Source organism: Vicugna pacos, chromosome 23 (assembly GCF_048564905.1).
Source record: "Vicugna pacos chromosome 23, VicPac4, whole genome shotgun sequence".
Classification (NCBI taxonomy): domain Eukaryota; kingdom Metazoa; phylum Chordata; class Mammalia; order Artiodactyla; family Camelidae; genus Vicugna; species Vicugna pacos.
The window spans coordinates 11,945,671-11,965,803 of NC_133009.1; the positions used below are offsets into that span (position 1 = coordinate 11,945,671).

The following is a 20,133-nucleotide window of genomic DNA, read 5'->3' on the forward strand; positions in this document are numbered from 1 at the left end:
TCTACCAGAATGCTGCCCATTTGGCAGGCTACGGCTTGGGCTCAGAAAAGGCAAATGTGATTTTAATTTGCACCTTAACGACATGCAATTTAAGAAACTTTAAGTAGGGGGAGGGTATAGCTCAGTGGTAGAGGCGTGCTTAGCGTGCATGAGGTCCTGGGTTCAATACTCAGTACCCTCATTAAAGTACATAAATAAATAAATAAAAACCTAATCACCTACCTGCCCCCACCACCAAAAAAAAAAAAACCCACAAAAAACAAAAAACAAAAGTAAAGTTAAAAAAAGAAATTTTAAAAGACCATATGACACACGTCAAAGTATAACCAATGACTCTGGGATCATTCGTGTTACCTCCTGAACCTCCTCTCCAAAAGGGGGACCCTGTGTTATTCTTTGTCACCCCCAGTTTTCCAAAACACCAGCTATAACCTGTAACTGTACTGTTTACTTGATTTTTGTCTGTCTCCCAACATGAGAGTCCCCACGTCTCAACCCTCCACTAACACAGTGTCTGGCACATAGTAGGAGTTTTCACAATATTTTCAGGCAAAGGAGAAGTGACGGAGGAAGGCAGGCTGTGGATCTGCATTAGTGTGGCTGAGAGGTGAGCCTGAGGCTGCTACGGGGAGCTGTGGGCTCTTCATCGGGAGCTGAAGAACTGAAGGTGTGTCCCCTGTTTAGAATGAGCTCCATGGAAGTTCATCCTCGCCACTCTTTGTCCACTGCCCTGAGGTTTGTCTGCGGTGCCTCATTCCTCAGCCTCTCTCCCATACCCCCTTCCATGCCCACCGCCTTGCCAAATGCCCTCCTGGTGGTATAAAAACACAAGCCCAATGTAAATGGCATCTCAGGGTCCTCTATGCAGCATTCCACGAGACTATATTTAACAAGTCAATAGAGCACTAATCCCACGTCGCTATATTCTGGGTCAAATTTCTATCAATCTCCTCTAAATATCTGCTTTTCACGCCTAGGATATTCTTCCTACCCTTTCCAGAGACAAATATTTTAACATACATCTAATGCAAAGCTTAATTCATTCCTGGCACAGCCTCTGGTTATAAACAGCTTGAAATGCTGTTTATCTCACCTCTAAATTTTCAGTCCAGATAAACACACATTTGAATCCCCAAGGAGCCAGAGAGGAGTATTTGGGTGGAAGGAAACAACGCTACAAGGGTGAAAAATCAAGCTGACAATCCTCAAGAGAGCCGTCAGCCTGTGCACCCAGCTCAGCCACACGCCACAGCCAGGACCCAGGTACCCGTGACGCCGTGTGACTGACAGGGCAGCTGTTTTCCTAACACAGGCTAAGGAGGCAATTAGACTTTTAAGCACCTGGACAGGACTTGACCTTTTCTCAAACACCAAAAAGTGTCCTCTCTAAATATATATGGTGCTCCACGGTACAGCCTTCTCTAAGCATCTCCATGACATAAACTGAAAAGCAAGTGTGTTGGACACGTTATTTCACAGTTCCCTACGTGTTTGTGAAATAAGGTGCAGTGCGAATTTATGAAGATGGTTTACTGACTCAATATGAGTAGGCAACATGCTTGGGGTAGCTTTTAGGTAAATATGCCTTTAAAAATGTTAGTTAAATTCCCTTGCCAGATGTTTTTCAAAATCTGTAATAGAAGCAGGCTAACTTCGGGCAGGGCCCAGGAGATGGGAACGTTTCTCTCTATGGGATACCACCTGGCTCCCATGGAGACAGGCTCATTCAGTGTGTGCTCCAGAGCATGGAGTCCTCACCAGTTCGTTCCAGCATCCTATAATCTCTCTACACTGTACTGCACTGCCTCTCACACCTCTCATATTTATGTGATCTGATTCTCCTGGAGGACACTCTTCTTCTGACATGGAGTATGGTACACAGTCAAAAAGTGGACCCTATCCATACACTGCAACTTACATCAAGAGGCAAAGCCGAATTCCCCTTCCTTGAATCTGAACTTACTTTGGTCCCCTTGCCTTCACCAATAGAATGTGGCAGAAGTGACGGGCTTGAATTTCCAGACAAGGTCCTAAGAAGCCTGGCAGCTTCCGTCTGGGTCTCTTGGAGCACTTACTCTGAGGATGCTCCCTCTTGGAACCCAGCCACCACGTTCTGAAAAGACCACACAAGAGGTCGCATGTAAGTGCCCCGGGGGACAGCCCACCTGACTTCTCAGCTGCCAGGCAGCCTCTGCCAGTCGTGTAAGCAAGCCGTCTTGGTCACTCAGCCCGGCTGAGCCTTCAGATGACTGCAGCCCCAGCCCACGCTGGCCTGCAACCACATGTGGGAAGTTCAGGGGAGAACCAACCAGCTGAGCCAAACAATCCACAAAATGATGAGAAAGAACACATTTCTCAAGCCACTACATTTAGGAGTGTTTGGTTAAGCAGAAGTAGATAACAGAATACAGAGAATCATGAAATGCTGAGCTGAGAAACCCACGAGAAATTACTTAACACTTTACCTAATATTCCAGCTGAATGTCACAAATCATGGCAGCTCTGAACTGGCACTTCAGTTCCTTTTACAAGTTCCCCAGTCTCCTATTGGAATGAAACGTGGTACAGCTAAGCCAGAACTATTGAGAGCAGACCACTGGTAATCTTGTCTGATTCTTACTAAGATGGCTTCATTTAAACAAAACCCAATACATGAACGTTGTATTTCTCAAATGAACTGCGAGTAGTCTTTCTAATTATGAAAGAATCTATAAAGTAAAAGAATAGCTCCTCGTGTGTATTTTATGTATGAGTTTATCTGTAAAAATTCGGTTTATAAATAACTCTTCAGGGGCATACCTATTTCATACAACAAAGGGCAACCATATTCTGGTTGAAATCTACCAGGAAATAAATCAGTGCATCCTCAGAAATGACAGATACCCACTGTGAGAAGTTTTCCAATCAGAGGTTTTGACAGAAACAATAAATGGAGACAGGTTCCTACTACAAAAAGTATTTCACGGTAAGATAATCATGATTAATCTGTAGGGTCTAGGAAGCCTCAGTGTTGTCATAACTTGGATCTGATTTTTCAACCCAAACTGAAAATCACACAATCTTTCTTCCTGTCAAGGCAACATTTTTGCTATAAATGATGTTTAGTGAGATTTAAGAATCTGATGTCAGAGGACCTGTCAGATTCAAAACAAACCCAAGAGTACTCGGGCAAACGAGAAATGTATTTATGACGCACCTAACTTGGGAAAACCGTCAAGGACGCAGAGCATTTGGCAGGAGGCTTGTAAGTTACACACATTGCTGGAATAATGACTCTCCAGGTCAGGGTTACGAATCAGAGGCCAGGACAAGCCCTGCACCCACATTCATTTCTTGCTCCCTAGTCTGAAATGACTGTTCACTGGAGAACAAAAGGTACCCCAATGCACTCAGCCATCAAGCTTCTTGAGGCAATTAACTTATTGATTTATTTATTACACTGAGGCGCTGGGGGCAGAATGCTCAAACCTAACATTCTAAGTTTCTAAAATACATTCTAAGTGGATGTTCTGAGTTGGGGGAAAAGAAAAAGGAAAAAAGGGGGAGGGGAGCAAAAGCAAGGCAGTCTGATTAAAACTCCAAGCAAACATCCTTGTGATAATTAATCATCCTCCTCCTCCCACCCCAACTATATGCCGCTGTCTTTACTGCACCTCCACTTTCGCAGTAGACAGAACTAACCCTCAGGGTACAACCACGGGGCTGAAGGACATTCACGAAACAGAGGTGGAAGTTGGGACACAGCGTTAAGGTGGCCCAGGGAGAAGGAAGAAACTTCCGCACAGGACGAAACCAAGACCCTGCAGACAAGTTGGTGTAGCGAGGGCAGAGGCTGGAACAGACACTCGAGGCGGCTGAAGCAGGGAGGAGGATGAGGGCGAGGAGGGTTAAGAGGGTGATGAAGGACAAGTCAAGAGGTGCTGGGACTGGGAACCCTGACAAGATCCACAGCCTAACCGAATGCTCGAGTGCCAGGGAGCAATCTAGCTCTGAAACAGACAACTGCGTGTGGAACACTCCAGAAAAAGTCCTGTTTATTCAAAGAGAGGCTCTGACTGAGCTTGGGGGTCCAGAGCAAAAATGAAATTTCCAGCTATTTCTCTCCGCCATTCCCTATGGTGTCATCTTACAAGGACCACTCATGGTGGTATCCCGGACTAAGCAAAACATAATCTTGCAGTTAAAGTCATCACATGCTGCTAAAATCCTCAGCCATGTCTAGGCCCACCCCAATCAGAAGCCATTCACTCGTTCAGTCATTCATGCAACTCTTGGTAGGCACTGCTCTGGGGCTGAGGTGGAGCAGGGGGATAAAGCGCAAACTAGAGACTCGGGATTATAATGTGTCAGGGGCTGTGACGGGGGGAGTGCAGGAGGGGTACCTAGCTCAAGCTCAGGCTTTCAGAAGGTGTGGGGTCTGAGCTGAGATCTAAAGGTTGAGTCCCAGAGAACCAGCATAAAGATGTAACAGACATGATTCCAAGGGGCGGGAATTGCATGTGCCAAGGCTCTGGGGCACAGAATACAGCTCTTTAGCGGGAATGAAAGCCATTCAGAAGCCTCTGGGTTACCCTGTGTTTGGGATTATCTGCTCCTTCACTTGCCTATAGAGATGAGTGTGTGGACAGTATGCTTTGCAGTCCTTCAAGGGAAAGTGCCTCGTCTCCTCATTCAGCCACAAACTCACCTAAGACCTGGGTTCACTACACTGTTGGGGACTCCATCCAGGGTGCAGAAACTGGTGCCAGAAACCCAGGATTTGATGAGGGCCAGACCCCTCAGCCCACCTGAGTGACTTAATTCCTCCTCTCTGGGGCATCAGGAAGTCTCTTGCCCTCAAGCCATTTCAGGACTAGAGAGGACTTGTCATTCAGTGCACAGGATGGTGAGAGGTGACAGAGACTCTGGCGTAATCTAGTGAGGCCCTGGGGGAGCGCCGTCCTCTCTCTTGGCCTTTGGGATAAGTCTGCTTATGGGACACAGGAAAGGAGCTGGATTAATCTCTCCAGGCAAGCCCTGAGCCAACTGCGCACACCCACTGAGCTGGCTAGTGCAGAAGGGCCGTGGTGGGATGAGGAGAAGGACATGATGGTTCTCAGACCTCCTAGATTCACAATACACGCTGGGCATGTGAAATTCAGGTCCTCAGCATCCTGTCTGAGACACAAAGAGAATTTGCCCAAATCCCTGCCCCTGGCACTCCCCCCAGCACATTTAAGTACTCTATCAGCCACTCTCAGCACAGGCTTCAAGGTCAGACAAGCTGGCTTCAAGCTCAGGTGCACCCTGCTGGGGGCTTGAGCGGGCCCTGGCCGGCCTCTCCTCCGCTCTCTCTGCCTCCAGTCATGTTGGGGTTCTTAGACGCGCTCCAAGGCCAGCTCCCCTTTCATCTCAGGGCCTTCCCAGCCCTGCCTCGGACACTCCAGCCTGCTCCTTGGTCTTGGTAACTCCTGTCACACATCCAAACCTTCTCCCTGACCCCTTGGCGAGAGCAGCCCCCCACTGTGTGTGCCCTCGGCACTCTGGAAACACTCCTCATTTGCGTCATTGCTGCACACAGCAGGTGCTCAATGGTTGTTGGATGTGTAAATAAACCAAGGGCACTGGGCATCTTACTAAACCTCTCCCGGTGCCAAGTTACTCGGCTGGAAAACGTGGGTAATAATGCCCACTCCGTAGGGCTGTTGTACAGTTCACAGGAAATAACATGACCAAAGCACCTAGCACTGTGCTTGGCATCCAGTAGGTGCTCAATAAATAGTAGCCACAATGAAAGAAGAAATCCCTGTGATGGCCTTGTGAAGCCCACTCCACAGGGGTCATCAGCCCCATTTTAAAGAGAGAGTGACAGTGAAAGAGAATGTGACAATGAATGTACATTCATGTATAACTGAAAACTTGTGCTCTACACTGGGATTTGACACAACATCGTAAAATGACTATAACTCAATAAAAAAGATGTTAAAAAAATTAATAAATAGAGAGAGAGAGTGAGCTCCAGAGCGGTTCAAAACATGGCCCATGGCCGCCTGGGTTTCCCCACACCACCGTGTGGCCTCCACCCTGGGAGAGGCTCCACGCTGCCCACTTTGGGCTGTCCTCTGCGTCCCCTCCCTCTAACAGCTTCCTCTTCAAGGGTCAACATTTAGGGAGCTCAATCTTGGGCAGGCATCATGCTCGGTGATGGGAAAAGGGTAAATCTGGACAGCTTTGAACTTCAGGAACCATGGCCTTGGGATCCACATGTTCCCCAGAACTGGTTCTCTCCTCTTGGGGAAATAGAATCCATGACCTCTAGCTGGGTGCAAAGATGACCAGAATAAAGACTTCACCACGGTGAAGTGTGGCCACTTGTCCGAGCTCTGGTTAAGGGGAGGGGTGCAGAGAAATGTCTGTCACCTCTCAGGTCATGCTCCACCCTTCCTCTCTCCCCCAACCCCCCTGGCTGGAACAAGACGTGAGCTCTCTTAGACCATGAGGCCAAGGTGACAACCCAGTTAGGATGAAGCAACAGGCTAGAAGGAAGCTGAATGCCTAATGCCATGAAGTTGCCACCCCAGCCGTCTTAGACCTGGACAGCTAGCTACAATGAGACAAAAACAAGTTTCTGTTTTGTCTAAGCCTCTATTATTTTGGGTTTTTGTTGGAGAGGCTGAACCTGTATCCTAGCCAATCCAGAGTCCACAGTCCAGTGGGGCAGCACAGTGTGTTGGGCTATATGGGGGAGGAATAGACACACCTGCTCCAGGAAAACACCTGGTTTCCATGTGTGAAGGACTGGGTAGTACGTAACATGATGATGGAGGTTCCGGCAGCATATTCAGAGCAAAAGCTCCAGTGACGTGAGCTTAACAACTTGGTGGTACCCACCTGCCTTCCAGATCAGCCCTGACTGCAGAGCAGAGGGCCAGGATCTGCTGAGGAGTCACGATGCATCAGGCCAAGTGCCAGCCAGCGATGCGCTTCAGGCACCTGCTATGTACTTCACTGCGAAAGTGCTAAAGCCCAGCTTTCAAACTTATCTTGGAACGCTCAACTCTCCCCCATGCATCAGTGGCTCTTTCCCTTGCATCGTCTGAGCCCACGGCAGGGGAGACTGGCAAGCAGAGTCCTGACACCTTGTAAATTTTGCCTCATCTTCTCTGTAGTGAAGCCACAAAGCTCCTTTTGTTCTTACTGAAAAGAAAAAATGCTGCTGGCAGTCTGGGACTTCTGCTTCACCTGCTGCAGCTTAGAGACGTGAGGATGTACATCAAAGACAGACAGACAGACAGAGTGGAAATCTCATCAACTTGCCTTCCCTTGCCTTCTCTTCCTAGGAGAAAGATCGACTCCTAGGAATAAAGCTTTAGCTTTAAGTGCCAGGTCGTATCGGGTTGTGTTGTGGTGTCAAAAGCTGAGCCAACATGTTTTATTGGATTTCTTTTGCCAACAAAGAAAGTGGGGACTGGAGATGCTCAGGAGCTGTGGCTCCAGGGACAGGAGCACAGCTCACCCCATTTCTCAGAGGGGTGTCTCCTTCTAGAAAAGTTTGGTCTCATGTTAGGTTTTGCAGGAAAGCTCAGAGTTGTTCAAGAACCATTTGTTTTCTTTTCAAGTTGGTACCAAGGAGAGCAATTGCTCTGCTCATCTGCAAACCATCTCTGTGTGAGGGACGGGACACTGATGTGGGTCGAATCCGGTCAATGAAACTCACACAAGAACCTGTAACGCCATACGTCAGGTCCGATGTGAACTGCCTCTCACGCTCCCAGGCAGCTATTAGATCCAGAGGTGGGGTTACACTTCACTTCTGCCCACATTTCAATCCAGTTCAGCAATTCGGCCCAACCTATTACAGATCAGGCAGTGATGCAATGATTAAGGGAGATCTAACAAGAGGTTTGACAACATCGCTACATACAAGGGCCTTACACTGTAAGATGTGTAACAATGAAGTTAAAACAAACAAAAATGTAATCCAAGGTATGTAGGAGGCTGACCTAGACAGGACTATGGAGATTACATAGAGGAAAAGGGAATGGAGCTGGCATTTTACAGTGAGGCAAGAGAATTTAGACATAGGAAAGAGCTGGACAATCCTTCCAAACAGCAAGGGGGAAAGCTGGATGGCTGGGAATGAAGAGAGCTGGTTTGGAATATGTTCTCCAAAGCCCCCACCACTGCTGCACCTGGTGAAATTCAATACATCATGGTAGTCTCAGCTCAGATGTCACCTCTGTCAGGAAGCCTTTTTTGATTTCTCCTGGCTGGATTAGATGCCTGTCTTACGATACGTCTTGGCACTACATTATATAAGTGGAACTGCATCTTCACTTGTCTGTCCCCCTGGTGAGACAGGTAGCTCTAGGCCAGGTGTGTTTATTGGGTTTACTGTTGTATCTCCAGTTCCCAGCACTATACCTGGCATGTTCATGGAATGTACAAATCAAGGCACTAACGAAAAGATGGGTCTGAGTGGAACAACATAAGATGGGCCAGGATTTGAAAGACTTAGAATGCCTTAGGATGGATGACTCTGAGGACAGGACTGGTTCCCGGTCTGAGGGCAAGAAGCTGAGCATCCTCAGGAAGCCACATTGCCAGCCTGTCTCCAGAAGGAATTTACTGACCTGCTTAGAAACATTCCCGTAATTCACTCTGATCCAGCCTCAGGCTAAGCTGAAAATTTATGGATGAATTTAAAAAGAAAAATAAAGATGATGGATGTTAGAAATTACTCTATGATACAAATGTTCTCCTTAAAATTAAACCTGAAATTAAAATTTAACCAGAATATAGGCCACCAGCCTTCCTTGTGGAGACTATACCAAGCATGAGCAAGCAATGCTGGCCCTGCTGTCTGAATGGGGGCCCACACATAAGTGGTCACATTAAAGCAATGGCTTGGAAACATCGTGACAATTCTTCTGTTCTTCACAACGGCAATGAGATAAAATTAAATTAGCCGAATATCTCTCCACTAAGTAAACAGATCACACATCTTCCACTGAAAGCGGGTGATAATTTTCTAAGATTGCTACAGATAAGAATGAAAAATTGACTTGATTTTCTCCCTTCTTTTGTTTATAAAAGAATGTATGTACATTATCAAAAATAAGTGAAAGATATTGGAAAACAGAAAAATACCAGCTCTTAAAACCACTACCCAGAAAACTTCAGTTAACATTTTGTTACATTCTTCATCTTTCTTCCACCCATACACGCATTTGTATGTAGTTGAGGTTACTGCTTATATAGTTATATATTCTGCTTTTTTCCCCACTTAACATTATATTTGAAACATTTTGCCTGCCAATAAAACTTCACATAGCATCATCATAACAACTGCCTTGACGTGCCATAATTTTTGATTTAACCAGTCCCCTCTGTCTGGGCTCTCAAGCTATGAGAATTTCCTTTAGAAAGCTCTGTCAACTCCCCTAACTCCCTGTGTCTTCAGGAACTGCAAATCAACTTTTTTAAAACTGGTCAAGCAAAAAGAGAACTAGGAAAGAAAACCTAGTCCATACCCTTACTCTCTATCAGGTGATGCACATATTACCTAAAATAAATGCTTTTGCATTTCTGAAGCTCTAGATGATTCATACTATGGCTCCTCACTAGGATTGTGGATTTAATACCATCGCTTCAGTTGATGGAACAGCTATATGAATATTAATGCTGGACTGGAGTGTTTAGAGAGACACTTAAACGTAGATTTCTCCCCTTGTGCTGAGCATGAGTAAGTGACATTATCATCTGGTGCGTGGCAGTAATGTTCACGCAGCAACTTCAGCAAGTCCCTGGGGCAACGAGGAGCAAAGCATCACAGGAAGTGGGGCCGCCCCCCTCACCCCCCATCATAATCCTGGGAAACATCTCTGTCAAGGATTTAGCTTCTCCATCTCTAACATTATGAAGATTTACACAAAGCTGCTGCATTGCTAAAGAAGCCCTTCTCTTTCCATTGTTTAACCACCCTTCTTATCAACAACAGTTTGAAGGAGGGGTTCGGGAGTGCCCACTGAAATAAACGGCATTTTTGATTGGATCAGGAAGTAACAAAAGAAATGCTGTCCAGACTTCTTTTTGAAAAATAAAATGTTATTCTTTCAAACTGTATCCTAATAATCAGAAAGATATGTGAAACTTGGAATGAGGCTGACTTTCTCAAGATTTACTTTAAAATGAAACAAACAAAAAAAATCCTGATTTTGAAAGTAGCATAGTGTTCTTTTCAAGAAGACTTGAAAGACAGATGAATATAAAAAAAGAAAATGAAAATCTCCTGGGGTCTCAAAAACCAAAGTTATCGAATATAACATGGTGTGGTGAAGATGTGGGCTTTTATCTACGAATGTTTCTCCCCGCATGGTTGAGATCATATTGCATTAAAACATTGTAATTTACTTACTTTACTTATCACAAGAGTTTCTAATATCATTTAAAATTCCTTGTGAGCATTCTGAATGACTACACTCTCATTTCTTTTAAAACGCTCTGAAATACTCGGTCATTTAGAAAGACATTCCTGTGTTCTCTTTGCACCTGTCACTCCCTACCTCCCCTACTTTTGATTCCTTCCCCTGAATCCTAAATCTCTGTCTTGAGCACTGACTTTTCCCCCAGTTCCAGACCCGCCTTTCTGAGTAGCTGTTGAGCACTCCCCTAGGAAGCCCCACTGGCCCTTAAATGCAACAAGCCAAAACCAAGTTCATCCCCTTTCTGTCTCACTGTCTCTTCCTCCTGACTTAGCTTTCTTCTGTCGCTGATGCCTCCATCTCCCCACCCACCTGGATGTCAGAATCACCTCTCTTATCTATTATCCACATCCTATTATTGACAGCCTTTCAGACTCTTCTCCCAGAATGTCTCAGCCACCTGCCCCATCCATGCCAGATTCAGCAAATAAAAACAAAGGACACCCAGTTAAATCTGAATTTCAGATAAATGGGTACATCTTCGTATATATATGCTCCATTCAATATTTTGGAAATACTTAAGCTAAAAATTATTCTTTGTTTATATGAAATTCAAATTTAAATGGACGTCCCGTGTTTTATTTATTTCTCCCTACGTCTGTCCTGATTTATTCTGCCCACACCTTAACACCTCTTATCTCTACTATAAGCCGTTGTCTCCTAATGTCTTCCCTGTCTCTATGTCAAATTCATTAATTTTTGCAAATCACATCTCTAACAGTGTCACACTTTGCTCACCACTTTGGTGGTTGTCCACCGCCTAGTTCCTTGTGCTGACATTTAGAAATGTCAACAGACCAGCCCTGACCTGCCTCTCCAGCCCAGGTCCACTGCTGCCCCTCAGGGCTCTCAGCTCCAGTACCAGTGCAGCTCCATGGTTACGCAACAGCCCCCATACTTGCCGTCTGAAACACCCTACCTCATATGGCTAAATCCTAACTCCATCTTCAAGGAACCACCATCCTGGGCTGGACCTTATCTCCTTGTATGTAGATGACTAATAAATTTATCCTACCATTTTAGCAGGTCAGAAACAGTGGAAGACTGGCAATTTCAGGTGGTTTAGGATAACGTAATAAAAGGCCCCCTTCCTCATGCTTTGCTGCCTTGCTATCCCCCATGTTTATTACCTTACCCCATTCCACACAAAAGAACATCAAGTAGTGACTGCCTAAAGCAATGGTTCTCAAAGTACAGTCCTTTAACCACATGCAATGGAATCACCCCACAGAAGGGAGGGCATGTTAACAGCGCAGATGCCAAGACTCCATCCTAGAGCCACAGAATCAGAATCTGTAGGGGCGGACCTGGGAACCTGCATTGTGAACTGGCTTTCCAACCGAGTCACTGAAGGATAGTTGATTTACAAAGTTGTGTTAATTTCTTACGCTCACTGACATTGAGAACCACTGGCCCACATGGAAAGCCGTCTCAGTCCACTCTACTGACACTGGACCTTGAACGTGCCACGTGTATGCCTACCTCTAACGACTCTAGAGGCTCACAATGGTCCTTCTAAGCCCAGCTCAACTTCCACCTCCTCCATGAACATTTCCCTGTTTACCCTAGGACATCTACAGAAAGAGGTACCTATGTACTTATTGTCACTAATCATGCATTTGTCTCCCCAAATGGGGTAGAACATTCATCTAAGATAAGGATTTTCTCGACACTCCACCCAATCCCAAACAGACTAAAACCAAGTCATGTTGTGATAATTGCTAAAGAAATAGATGCTACATTAATGACTAACCAAGGTCAATGGACCCAAAGAAGCTATCTGAGTAAAGATGACAGTGCCTTCCAATTTAGGAACTAAGAGAAGTGAGTGTTCTATTAAAGAAAGAGAGAAAGGAAAGAAGGAAGGAAAAGAAAGAAAAAAAGAAAGAAAGAAAGAAAGAAAGAAAGAAAGAAAGAAAGAAAGAAAGAAAGAAAGAAAGAAAGAAAGAAAGAAAGAAAGAGAGAAAGAGAGAAAGAGAAAGGAGGAGAGGAAGGAAGGAAGAAAGAAAGAGAGAAAGAGAAAGGAGGAGAGGGAGGAAGGAAGGAAGGAAGGAAGGAAGGAAGGAAGGAAGGAAAGAAAGAAAGAAAGAAAGAAAGAAAGAAAGAAAGAAAGAAAGAAAGAAAGAAAAGAAAGAAAGAATTTCATTTATGAACAAGCATTTACAGCTTCACATGTACATTTAAGGACAATGTACATGTAAATTCTAGTTCAATAATGACAGACCTGCAAGTAGAAAGTTAACTCAGACTATCTGTGCTGCATGGGTCAGGGCCTGTCCATCAACCTTCCCCTTGGCCAGACTCTGGCCCATCCACAAGTTGAGAAGCGTTTCCTCTAGTCAAGAGCCATGGCTAGATGTGTTCCAAAAAGACATGGCAAACTCAGCAAAATGAACCTATCATCTTCCTCCCCTCTCCCTCTCCTCCCCTCCTCCCACCTCCTCCCACCTCCTCCAACTCTAATGCCGTTCCGGTTGCTGCTGGAAACCATTCCCTCTCCTCACCTCCCAGGTCCTGGAGGTTCCCCCATCCTGGTATCTCTGGCTCTTCCTCCCCATCTTCCTTCCACCACCTTACTCAGGCCCTTGTGATTCCTCACCTGAGCCTCCATGCCTCTGTATCTGCGGAGCCCAAATCTTCATGTCACCCCCGTGTTTAAAACGTCTCTGGGCCCCTCATCCCCCCAAGACAGAGTCCAGACCCTTATTCTGCACCAGGGAGCCCTTCAGAGCCTAGTCTCTGCCTGCCCCTCAATTCAATTCAATTCAGTGCGATTCATTTCAGCAAACAGCCCTGCTGCCTTCCATGTGCGGGGCCATGCCAGAGACGTGAAACCAAAGGATCTCAGCTCACAAAGCCAGGTGAGTAAATGTGCAACTGATGTAGTGTGACGGACTTAGCAGAACCACAGGCCTTGGAGGCCTAACCAGTTAGTGGTAACTCCTCCAGGGAGTTAGTGCAGAACCAGGGCTATGGTTAACTCTCCAGGTCTGGGTCCAGGGTTCTTTCTACTACTCAGCATAGCCTGGCAACAGAGGCTTCTGCTTTGCCCAATACAATGAAACAGAATAAAACATGAAGAAAAGACACAAGGTAGTCATTGATTAAAATATAAATTAAGTATTAAAAAGCAAAGCCCACAGAAGTTACTACAGGGACACGAAGTCAAAGTGAAACAAGAGCATTTAAATAGTGCACTTACAAGATGGAAGCACAGAGAGATGGATTATGCTTAAGCTCAGCCCTGACGAAAGTTCATCACTCACTGATGTTGGTCAAGCAGCACAGAACTGAGATAACAACCTGCTCGCAGGTGCCCGGAGGACCACTTGGGCAGGGGCAAAATGGGTACCTGTGCCTGTTTATTCTGAAATCTATGAGAAATTAGAATAAAATTACTTTAAAAAATCTAGTGAATAAAACACACAGGCTAAAGGACTGAATTTATTTCAAAGAGTCAAGAAACTAAATTTAAGAAGCCATGAAGTGATTTCTAAGAAAATTCCAAGAGGAGATTGGGAGAGTGTCATCTCAAAAATCAGAGACCATCAGAGGGAAAGGAGATCACAAGAGATTATCGAGTACATTATCCTCCGGGGACAGCATGGCTTTCAATCTGAGAGAGATGATGTCTACATTTGCGCGACCATGTCTTTAAACTGCAGGCTGAGAGCAGGTCAAGAAAGCAATTTAAAGTGGGTCATGACAATTAACTTCTTTTTAACTGAAAGAGAATAGAATTTAGCAGAAAACATGAGGTTGCATTTCATGTAGCAAGAGTAAGTTCTGAGTTTTCTGTAAAACTATGTGCACAAACATGTGTTCAGCAGTTCACAATATAACACATATTGAGTTGCAGTCAAGAAAGTTTGAAAACCACTCTTCTAGAAAACTTATATTAGAGAGGGTTTTATTTCTAACACATAGTAAACACACTCAGTTATGAGTACTGACCCTCTGCCTCATTCTTGGAGTTGGTGCTAAAATAAACAGAGAATGATGGTGAAATATTAGAATTGGAAGGAGGAAACAAATTTGCAGAATGTAAATGAGTGAACGGGTAACAAGAGGCTAGAGATCAAAGGAACAAGATGTATGGGCTCTGGGCGTTTCCAAAAGCCTCCTGCTTCATGATGACTAAGGACCCCCTGGCTGGTCTCCTCGGAACACTAGGTATATAGTAGTTGCTCAATAGTTACTTGTCCAATCACTTTCTCCTGGAAGCACCTGTATTCTTTCTAAGGTAACAGTTATCAAGCAGTGTGACTTTGCCTTTTTAATGTCAGTCTCCTCCACTTGCAGAAGCTCCTTGAAGGCTGGGCTAATGTTTGGCCCACTGCTGCATCTTCACCTGTATGACAGTGCCTCAGTAAATTTTGGTTGGACTGAACTGAAAGGCATCAAAGGGCAATGAAGATCTAGCTCTAATATCTATTTGATACTTGAACCCCATTCACAAGGACAAACTGATTTCAGTTTATGGAGCAAAGGATATTCTCATTTAAAACTCTCTCTACGCCTCTCATCCCCACAAGATGAAGTCCAGACCCTTGTTCTGGATCATGAGGCTCTTCCCAGCCCAGTCTATGCCTGCCATTCAATTTAGTTCAGTTCAGTTCAGTTCAATTCAATTCAACTCAGCAAACAGCCCCTGAGAAAAATAATAATAACAACAAAACTCTGAACTTTGCTCCAGGAAGCAAATAGCTTGGACTCTCTTATGCCTCTTGGCCCAGAGATCAGGTTCACTCAACGAACTTGTCCTATTCCAGGACAAGAGCCTCCTGAAATGTCAGAGGTTCTCTAGGACATCAAGCCTGGACCTACTTTTTGGAACCAGTTTGGCTCCTGGAGACACACACTTTTTCTAGTCTGGACAGCCTGAGGGCAACCACCACTTTGCAGGTGAAGCTGCTGGGCTGCTCAGCGGCCCCACCTGTGTTGCTAATAGGAGCCGGCAGGATGCCCCGGAGGGCCCGAGGCACAGGGCTGGATTGGGAGAAGCAGTCAGCTGACGCTCTGGGAATCAATAGTGAACCAAGCCTTAGTTGCTTCCCCACAAGAAGCCGAGGCTGGAGGGAAAAGAGACAGATCTGGGAAGTAATCATTTGCCTTCCCCACCCTCTGCAGCTCTTCCTACCTCCACGCCTAGGTGTCCAAACCCAACCCCCAGTAGTGCAGCTGTTTAGAGGGGGTCGAGAGGGAAGCCCTGAGCATGGGTGTGTAAGGAGGGTGGGCTGGTCCGAGGCTCTAGGCTTTGGAAAGGCAGACGGGGAGCTATCAGCGAGGGGAATGGATGAAAGATGCCCTACACCAGAAGTCAACTCAAATTCAAAGGGGAACCCACTAATCTCCTTCTCAGCCAGACAAATGCCCAGATAGCTGTTACCAAAGGGAAGTCCTCTGTCAGGGACACGGATTAGCACTGAAGGTAGAGATAAATGTCCTTTCCCTGCAGTGATACTATAGCACCGGCTTCACCCTTCACGCGAGCTGCTCCTTATACACGGCCGAATCTCACGTCTCTGTGGATGAGGAAGGCAACAACAGAATAACCCTGTCCGCAGAGTTCAGTGGATGCTAGGAATCCGAAACTTACTTCACCAGTTTCAGGTTCCACCCCCCACTGAATCTCTATCCCAGTCTCCCTCCTACCATCTGCCAGCCCACGCTGAGGAATATACATCATCCTTGGGTTAACCTGAGTAGCATATAATCAAGAGGAGAAGTTGGCTTAGGGCCGGAGGAGAGAAAAGGGTTGCAGATCATATACTCCCAAGTTAAGCAGAAACAAAGTTTAGGCTTTTTTTTTTTTGGACACTATTTATACTTATCTCAATACTTAGTTTGAATCCCAATCCTAACTTCAGTCTAACAATCTCTCCCTGCCTCAGTTTCCTAAGAAAACACATGCAAAAGATTAAAATATATACATATGCCCACAATGTCTAGCAGTGTCTGGCAACTGAACGCACCAGCAAACTACATCAGTCCTCACTGGGACTGCAGTACTGCAAAATGGATCAGAGCAGAGGGACTCCAGGATCCTGGTTCCACGGACCTCACTGGCTTTGAGGCCTTGGAAAGGTCCCTACCTCTCTGGGCTTTCATTGTCTCCTCTACAAAATGGGAATAATAAAACCACTTCATAGGGTTACTGTAAAGATGAACTGAGAACCTGTATGTAAAACGCCCGGTGCAGGCATGATCATAAATGATGGGCATTGTCACATTGGCTTCTCCAGCAGAGGTAAACATGCACCCCATAAAGAGCTGTTCTCAGGTGATCACATGACTCTGTCAAAGGCCACTGATGCTTGAACATCAAATTCCATCACGTTCCAGCATGTTCCCCTATGCCCCTGCTCCTCCTGCCATATTCCCTGTTCCAGTGTATGGCCCACTGGCTTCCCAAGTTTCCAGCTGAGAGATCTTGCATCCCTCCTTGACTTCCCTCTCCCCTCACAGCAAATCCATCATCAGGTTCTGTTCATTTTACTTCTTGACTATGTCAACTCCATTTGCTTCTCTCTGTCTGCTTGCTGCAAATATGAGTTCAGGGCACCACCAACTTACCCCTAGATAACATGTCTCCAGCCTTATCTCCCTGCCCCTGCCCCCCACCTTCAATCCACTCCCCAAGCTGCGCCTACAGTCATCTTTCTAAAGTGCAAATCTGACCGTGCCTCTCCTGTGGTTTAAACCCTCATGGGCGCCTCAAAATAAAACCCAAGCCCCTAAACGTGGCTGCCAGAGCCTGCCATAATCTGTCCAGTGCTCAGCCCGCATCCTGGCCTCATCCCTCACCATGTGCCTCCTTGTTCTATGTGTTTTAGCCACACCAAGAACTTACAGGAGTACAGCCAAATCACGCTCTCTCTCTGCAGTGATTTCACACACGCCTTCCCCTCTGCTGAGAATACTCCTTTGTCCCTTCTCTTCACCATGCTCACTCACGCTATATTTTTAGATTTTAACTTAAGTGTCATTTCTTCCAGGAAGCCTTCCCCAGGACTTGAATACTGGCTTCAGTGCCCCTTCCACTGTGGAGAAATGTCTGTTTAATTGTTCACCTCCCCCAAAAGGGCCTCTTGAGCACAAAACCCATTTTGTTCTTGAAACGCCCCACGTGCTTCAAACAGTGCCTGGCACAAAACAGACGCTCAGATGTTCGCTGGACAGATGTATGGGTGCGAACCGTTGGGCTCTTCCAGCTGGAGCCATTTCCAGTCGAAGGCAGTAGTTAAGCCAACCCCAGGCACCGGAAGGTTTCCACGCAGCGAAGACAACACCTACCTAGAATGGCCACCACCTCGTCATCCTGGATCACCTCCAGGGAGCCGGAGACCACAAAGCAGAGGCTGTCGACGCTCTCCCCTGCGTGGTAGATGAGGTCCCCTGGGGCGCAGTGCACCGTCTGGAACTCCATGGCCAGGGCCCGCAGGCAGCCGTCGCTGGCCAGCCGGAAGGCCGGGTGCTCCTTGAAGACCTTGCGGTTCAGGTGCACGCAGATGTCAGCTCTCATGTCCTTGGGGCAGATCTGCAGGACCTGACAGAGCATGGGAAGAAAAGGGTCAGGGTCCTCGCTGTGGCCTCCAGCTCGCTGCTCCCTCAGCTTCCCACGGGCAGCAGCAACACCCACTAGGCTAGACTCACTCTTCAAGGCACTAGTGGCCAAGACAGCCACACTCCCTGTCCTCGTGGCGCCTACCTTCTCAAAGGAGAGACAGGCAGGGGCCCCCCAAGTCTATGCTAAATGCTCGGGACGGGGGCTGGGAATACATGGGACGCTTTAAATAGGAGATCTGGGAAGGCCTCTCTGAGGAGGTGACAATTAAGCTGACATCTGCCTCATGTGTCAGAGGGAGGCATGTGAAAGGACATTCCAGGAGAAGAGCCGAGGCTGCGACGGGACCTGAGAAATAGCCAGTGCGAACGAGGGGAAGGCGGGCGCAGGCGGCGAGGTTTCGGGAGAACGCCAAGCCTGAGCACATGGAGAGGCTTCTACATTATGAGAAGACCTTGATTTTGATTCTGAGTGTGATGGGAACACATTGGAGGACTTTAAGCAAGGGGGTGACAGGAGATCCTCCATGTTTTAAGAGGATCCTTGCAGCTACAGAGGGAGTTAGGGGGCCCTGACTGCAGGTTGGCAGCACTGGAGCCAAGGAGTCGAGCTGGGTCACTCCTGCCGGCATCAAGGTGAGCGGTGAGGGGACTTGGACCAGGATGCTGGCAGTGAGAAGTGAACAAATTGTGAATATATTCTGAAGATGGAGCTGATACGGTCTGCTGATGGACTGAAGGTGGGTGTGATTTGAAGAGCAACATTAAGTACTACTTGCTGAGTTCTTACTATGTGCCAGACGTTGCTAAGACTTTGGAGTCATCCATTCATTTCATATTTAGCTATTGCGACATAAAATTCACACTGTGTGACATGACAAGAAAAACTGAAACATAAAAAATAAAAAATTCTTCGCTGCCCTTTGACCTCCTCTCTCCCCACTGTGCACTGTGTATCTGCGTTCTGCACCGACCAGACCTCCCCCATCGGCAGGAACACTTGCTCAGCCATCAAGAGCAGCATTCTCCCAGCATCAACAAGACAGCTCCTTAAAAGATAACATTCCTTCTTGATCTGGAAAGGGGTCACATGCCCCACCAGCATGACACTTAGATCTGGATTACATAAACTGCCAGCAATACATCATTGGAGGCATAGCCCTCTGCCTCAAAAAACATATATAACTGTGCCTTAACTTCTAACAGGCAGAAGAGTTCTCAAAACTTCTGAGATGCTCTTCCTGGATTATAAATCCTCAAATTTGGCTCGAATAAAATTCTCCATTTCTTCCTTAGATCGACTGATTAAGTTTTTGTCAACACTATTGAACACCTTATAGTAGGGCGGGAATCATTCCAGGCCGTGAGGATGCAGCAGTGAAAAAAATAGACAAAAACCCCTGCCCTTGTGTGACTTACTATCTAGGGGGTGGAGACAAATGAAAACCAAAATAAGTAAAATTTAGCGGTAAGTGTTAAGGACAGTAAAGAAGGAAAGGAGAAGGGAAGTCAGGAGGGTAGTGATTTTACATTTTCAAGTGTTACCTGCCTCAGCTAAAGGAATCCTCACACAAACCCATGATAGAAGTGCTCTCATGGTACCATTTTACAGATGAGGAAACTGAGACACAGGGAAGATCAATAATTTGCCCGCAGTTGCACAGCCAGGAAACGGCAGAGCTGGGCTCTCCAACTGGGTAGTCTGACTCCACAGCCTCGTTTAGACACAACCTGCCTCCTATGTTATACAGCTGGGCTCAGAACAAACAGCTGGTAATTTGACTCTCAGCATGTAGAAACTCAAGGCGAAATGGGAAATGTATGAGGCCATGCAGGTCTTATCTTCCAAAGAAATAAAAATTTCTCAGCCTTTTCTAGGGAGAGAGATATTTCTCTGAACTAAATCTTTGCAAGAAACCATCCATGGCCCCATACATAGCAAGCACAAGGTAACACAACAGGACACCTTCAAGGGGGCTAGTAATCCTTTCCCCCGTTGTAGACTGTGAACAAAGCTGGGGACACAGTAAAGACATTGCCTTGGGGTGCTGGTTACTCCCCACCCCTGCTTCTCTGCCTCAGTGCAGGCTATTTGCCTCTGGAT

At 46.3% G+C, this 20,133-nt stretch overlaps 1 protein-coding gene across 1 annotated transcript in view; it reads right to left on the reverse strand.

The window, feature by feature from the left end:
- KCNH1 (potassium voltage-gated channel subfamily H member 1) overlaps positions 1-20,133 on the reverse strand; it is a 329,150-nt gene that overhangs the window by 74,466 nt on the left and 234,551 nt on the right. Inside the window, exon 11 of the mRNA XM_072948224.1 lies at positions 17,760-18,012. Coding sequence (XP_072804325.1) covers positions 17,760-18,012 — 253 coding nt within the window. The remainder of the gene's footprint in view (positions 1-17,759; positions 18,013-20,133) is intronic.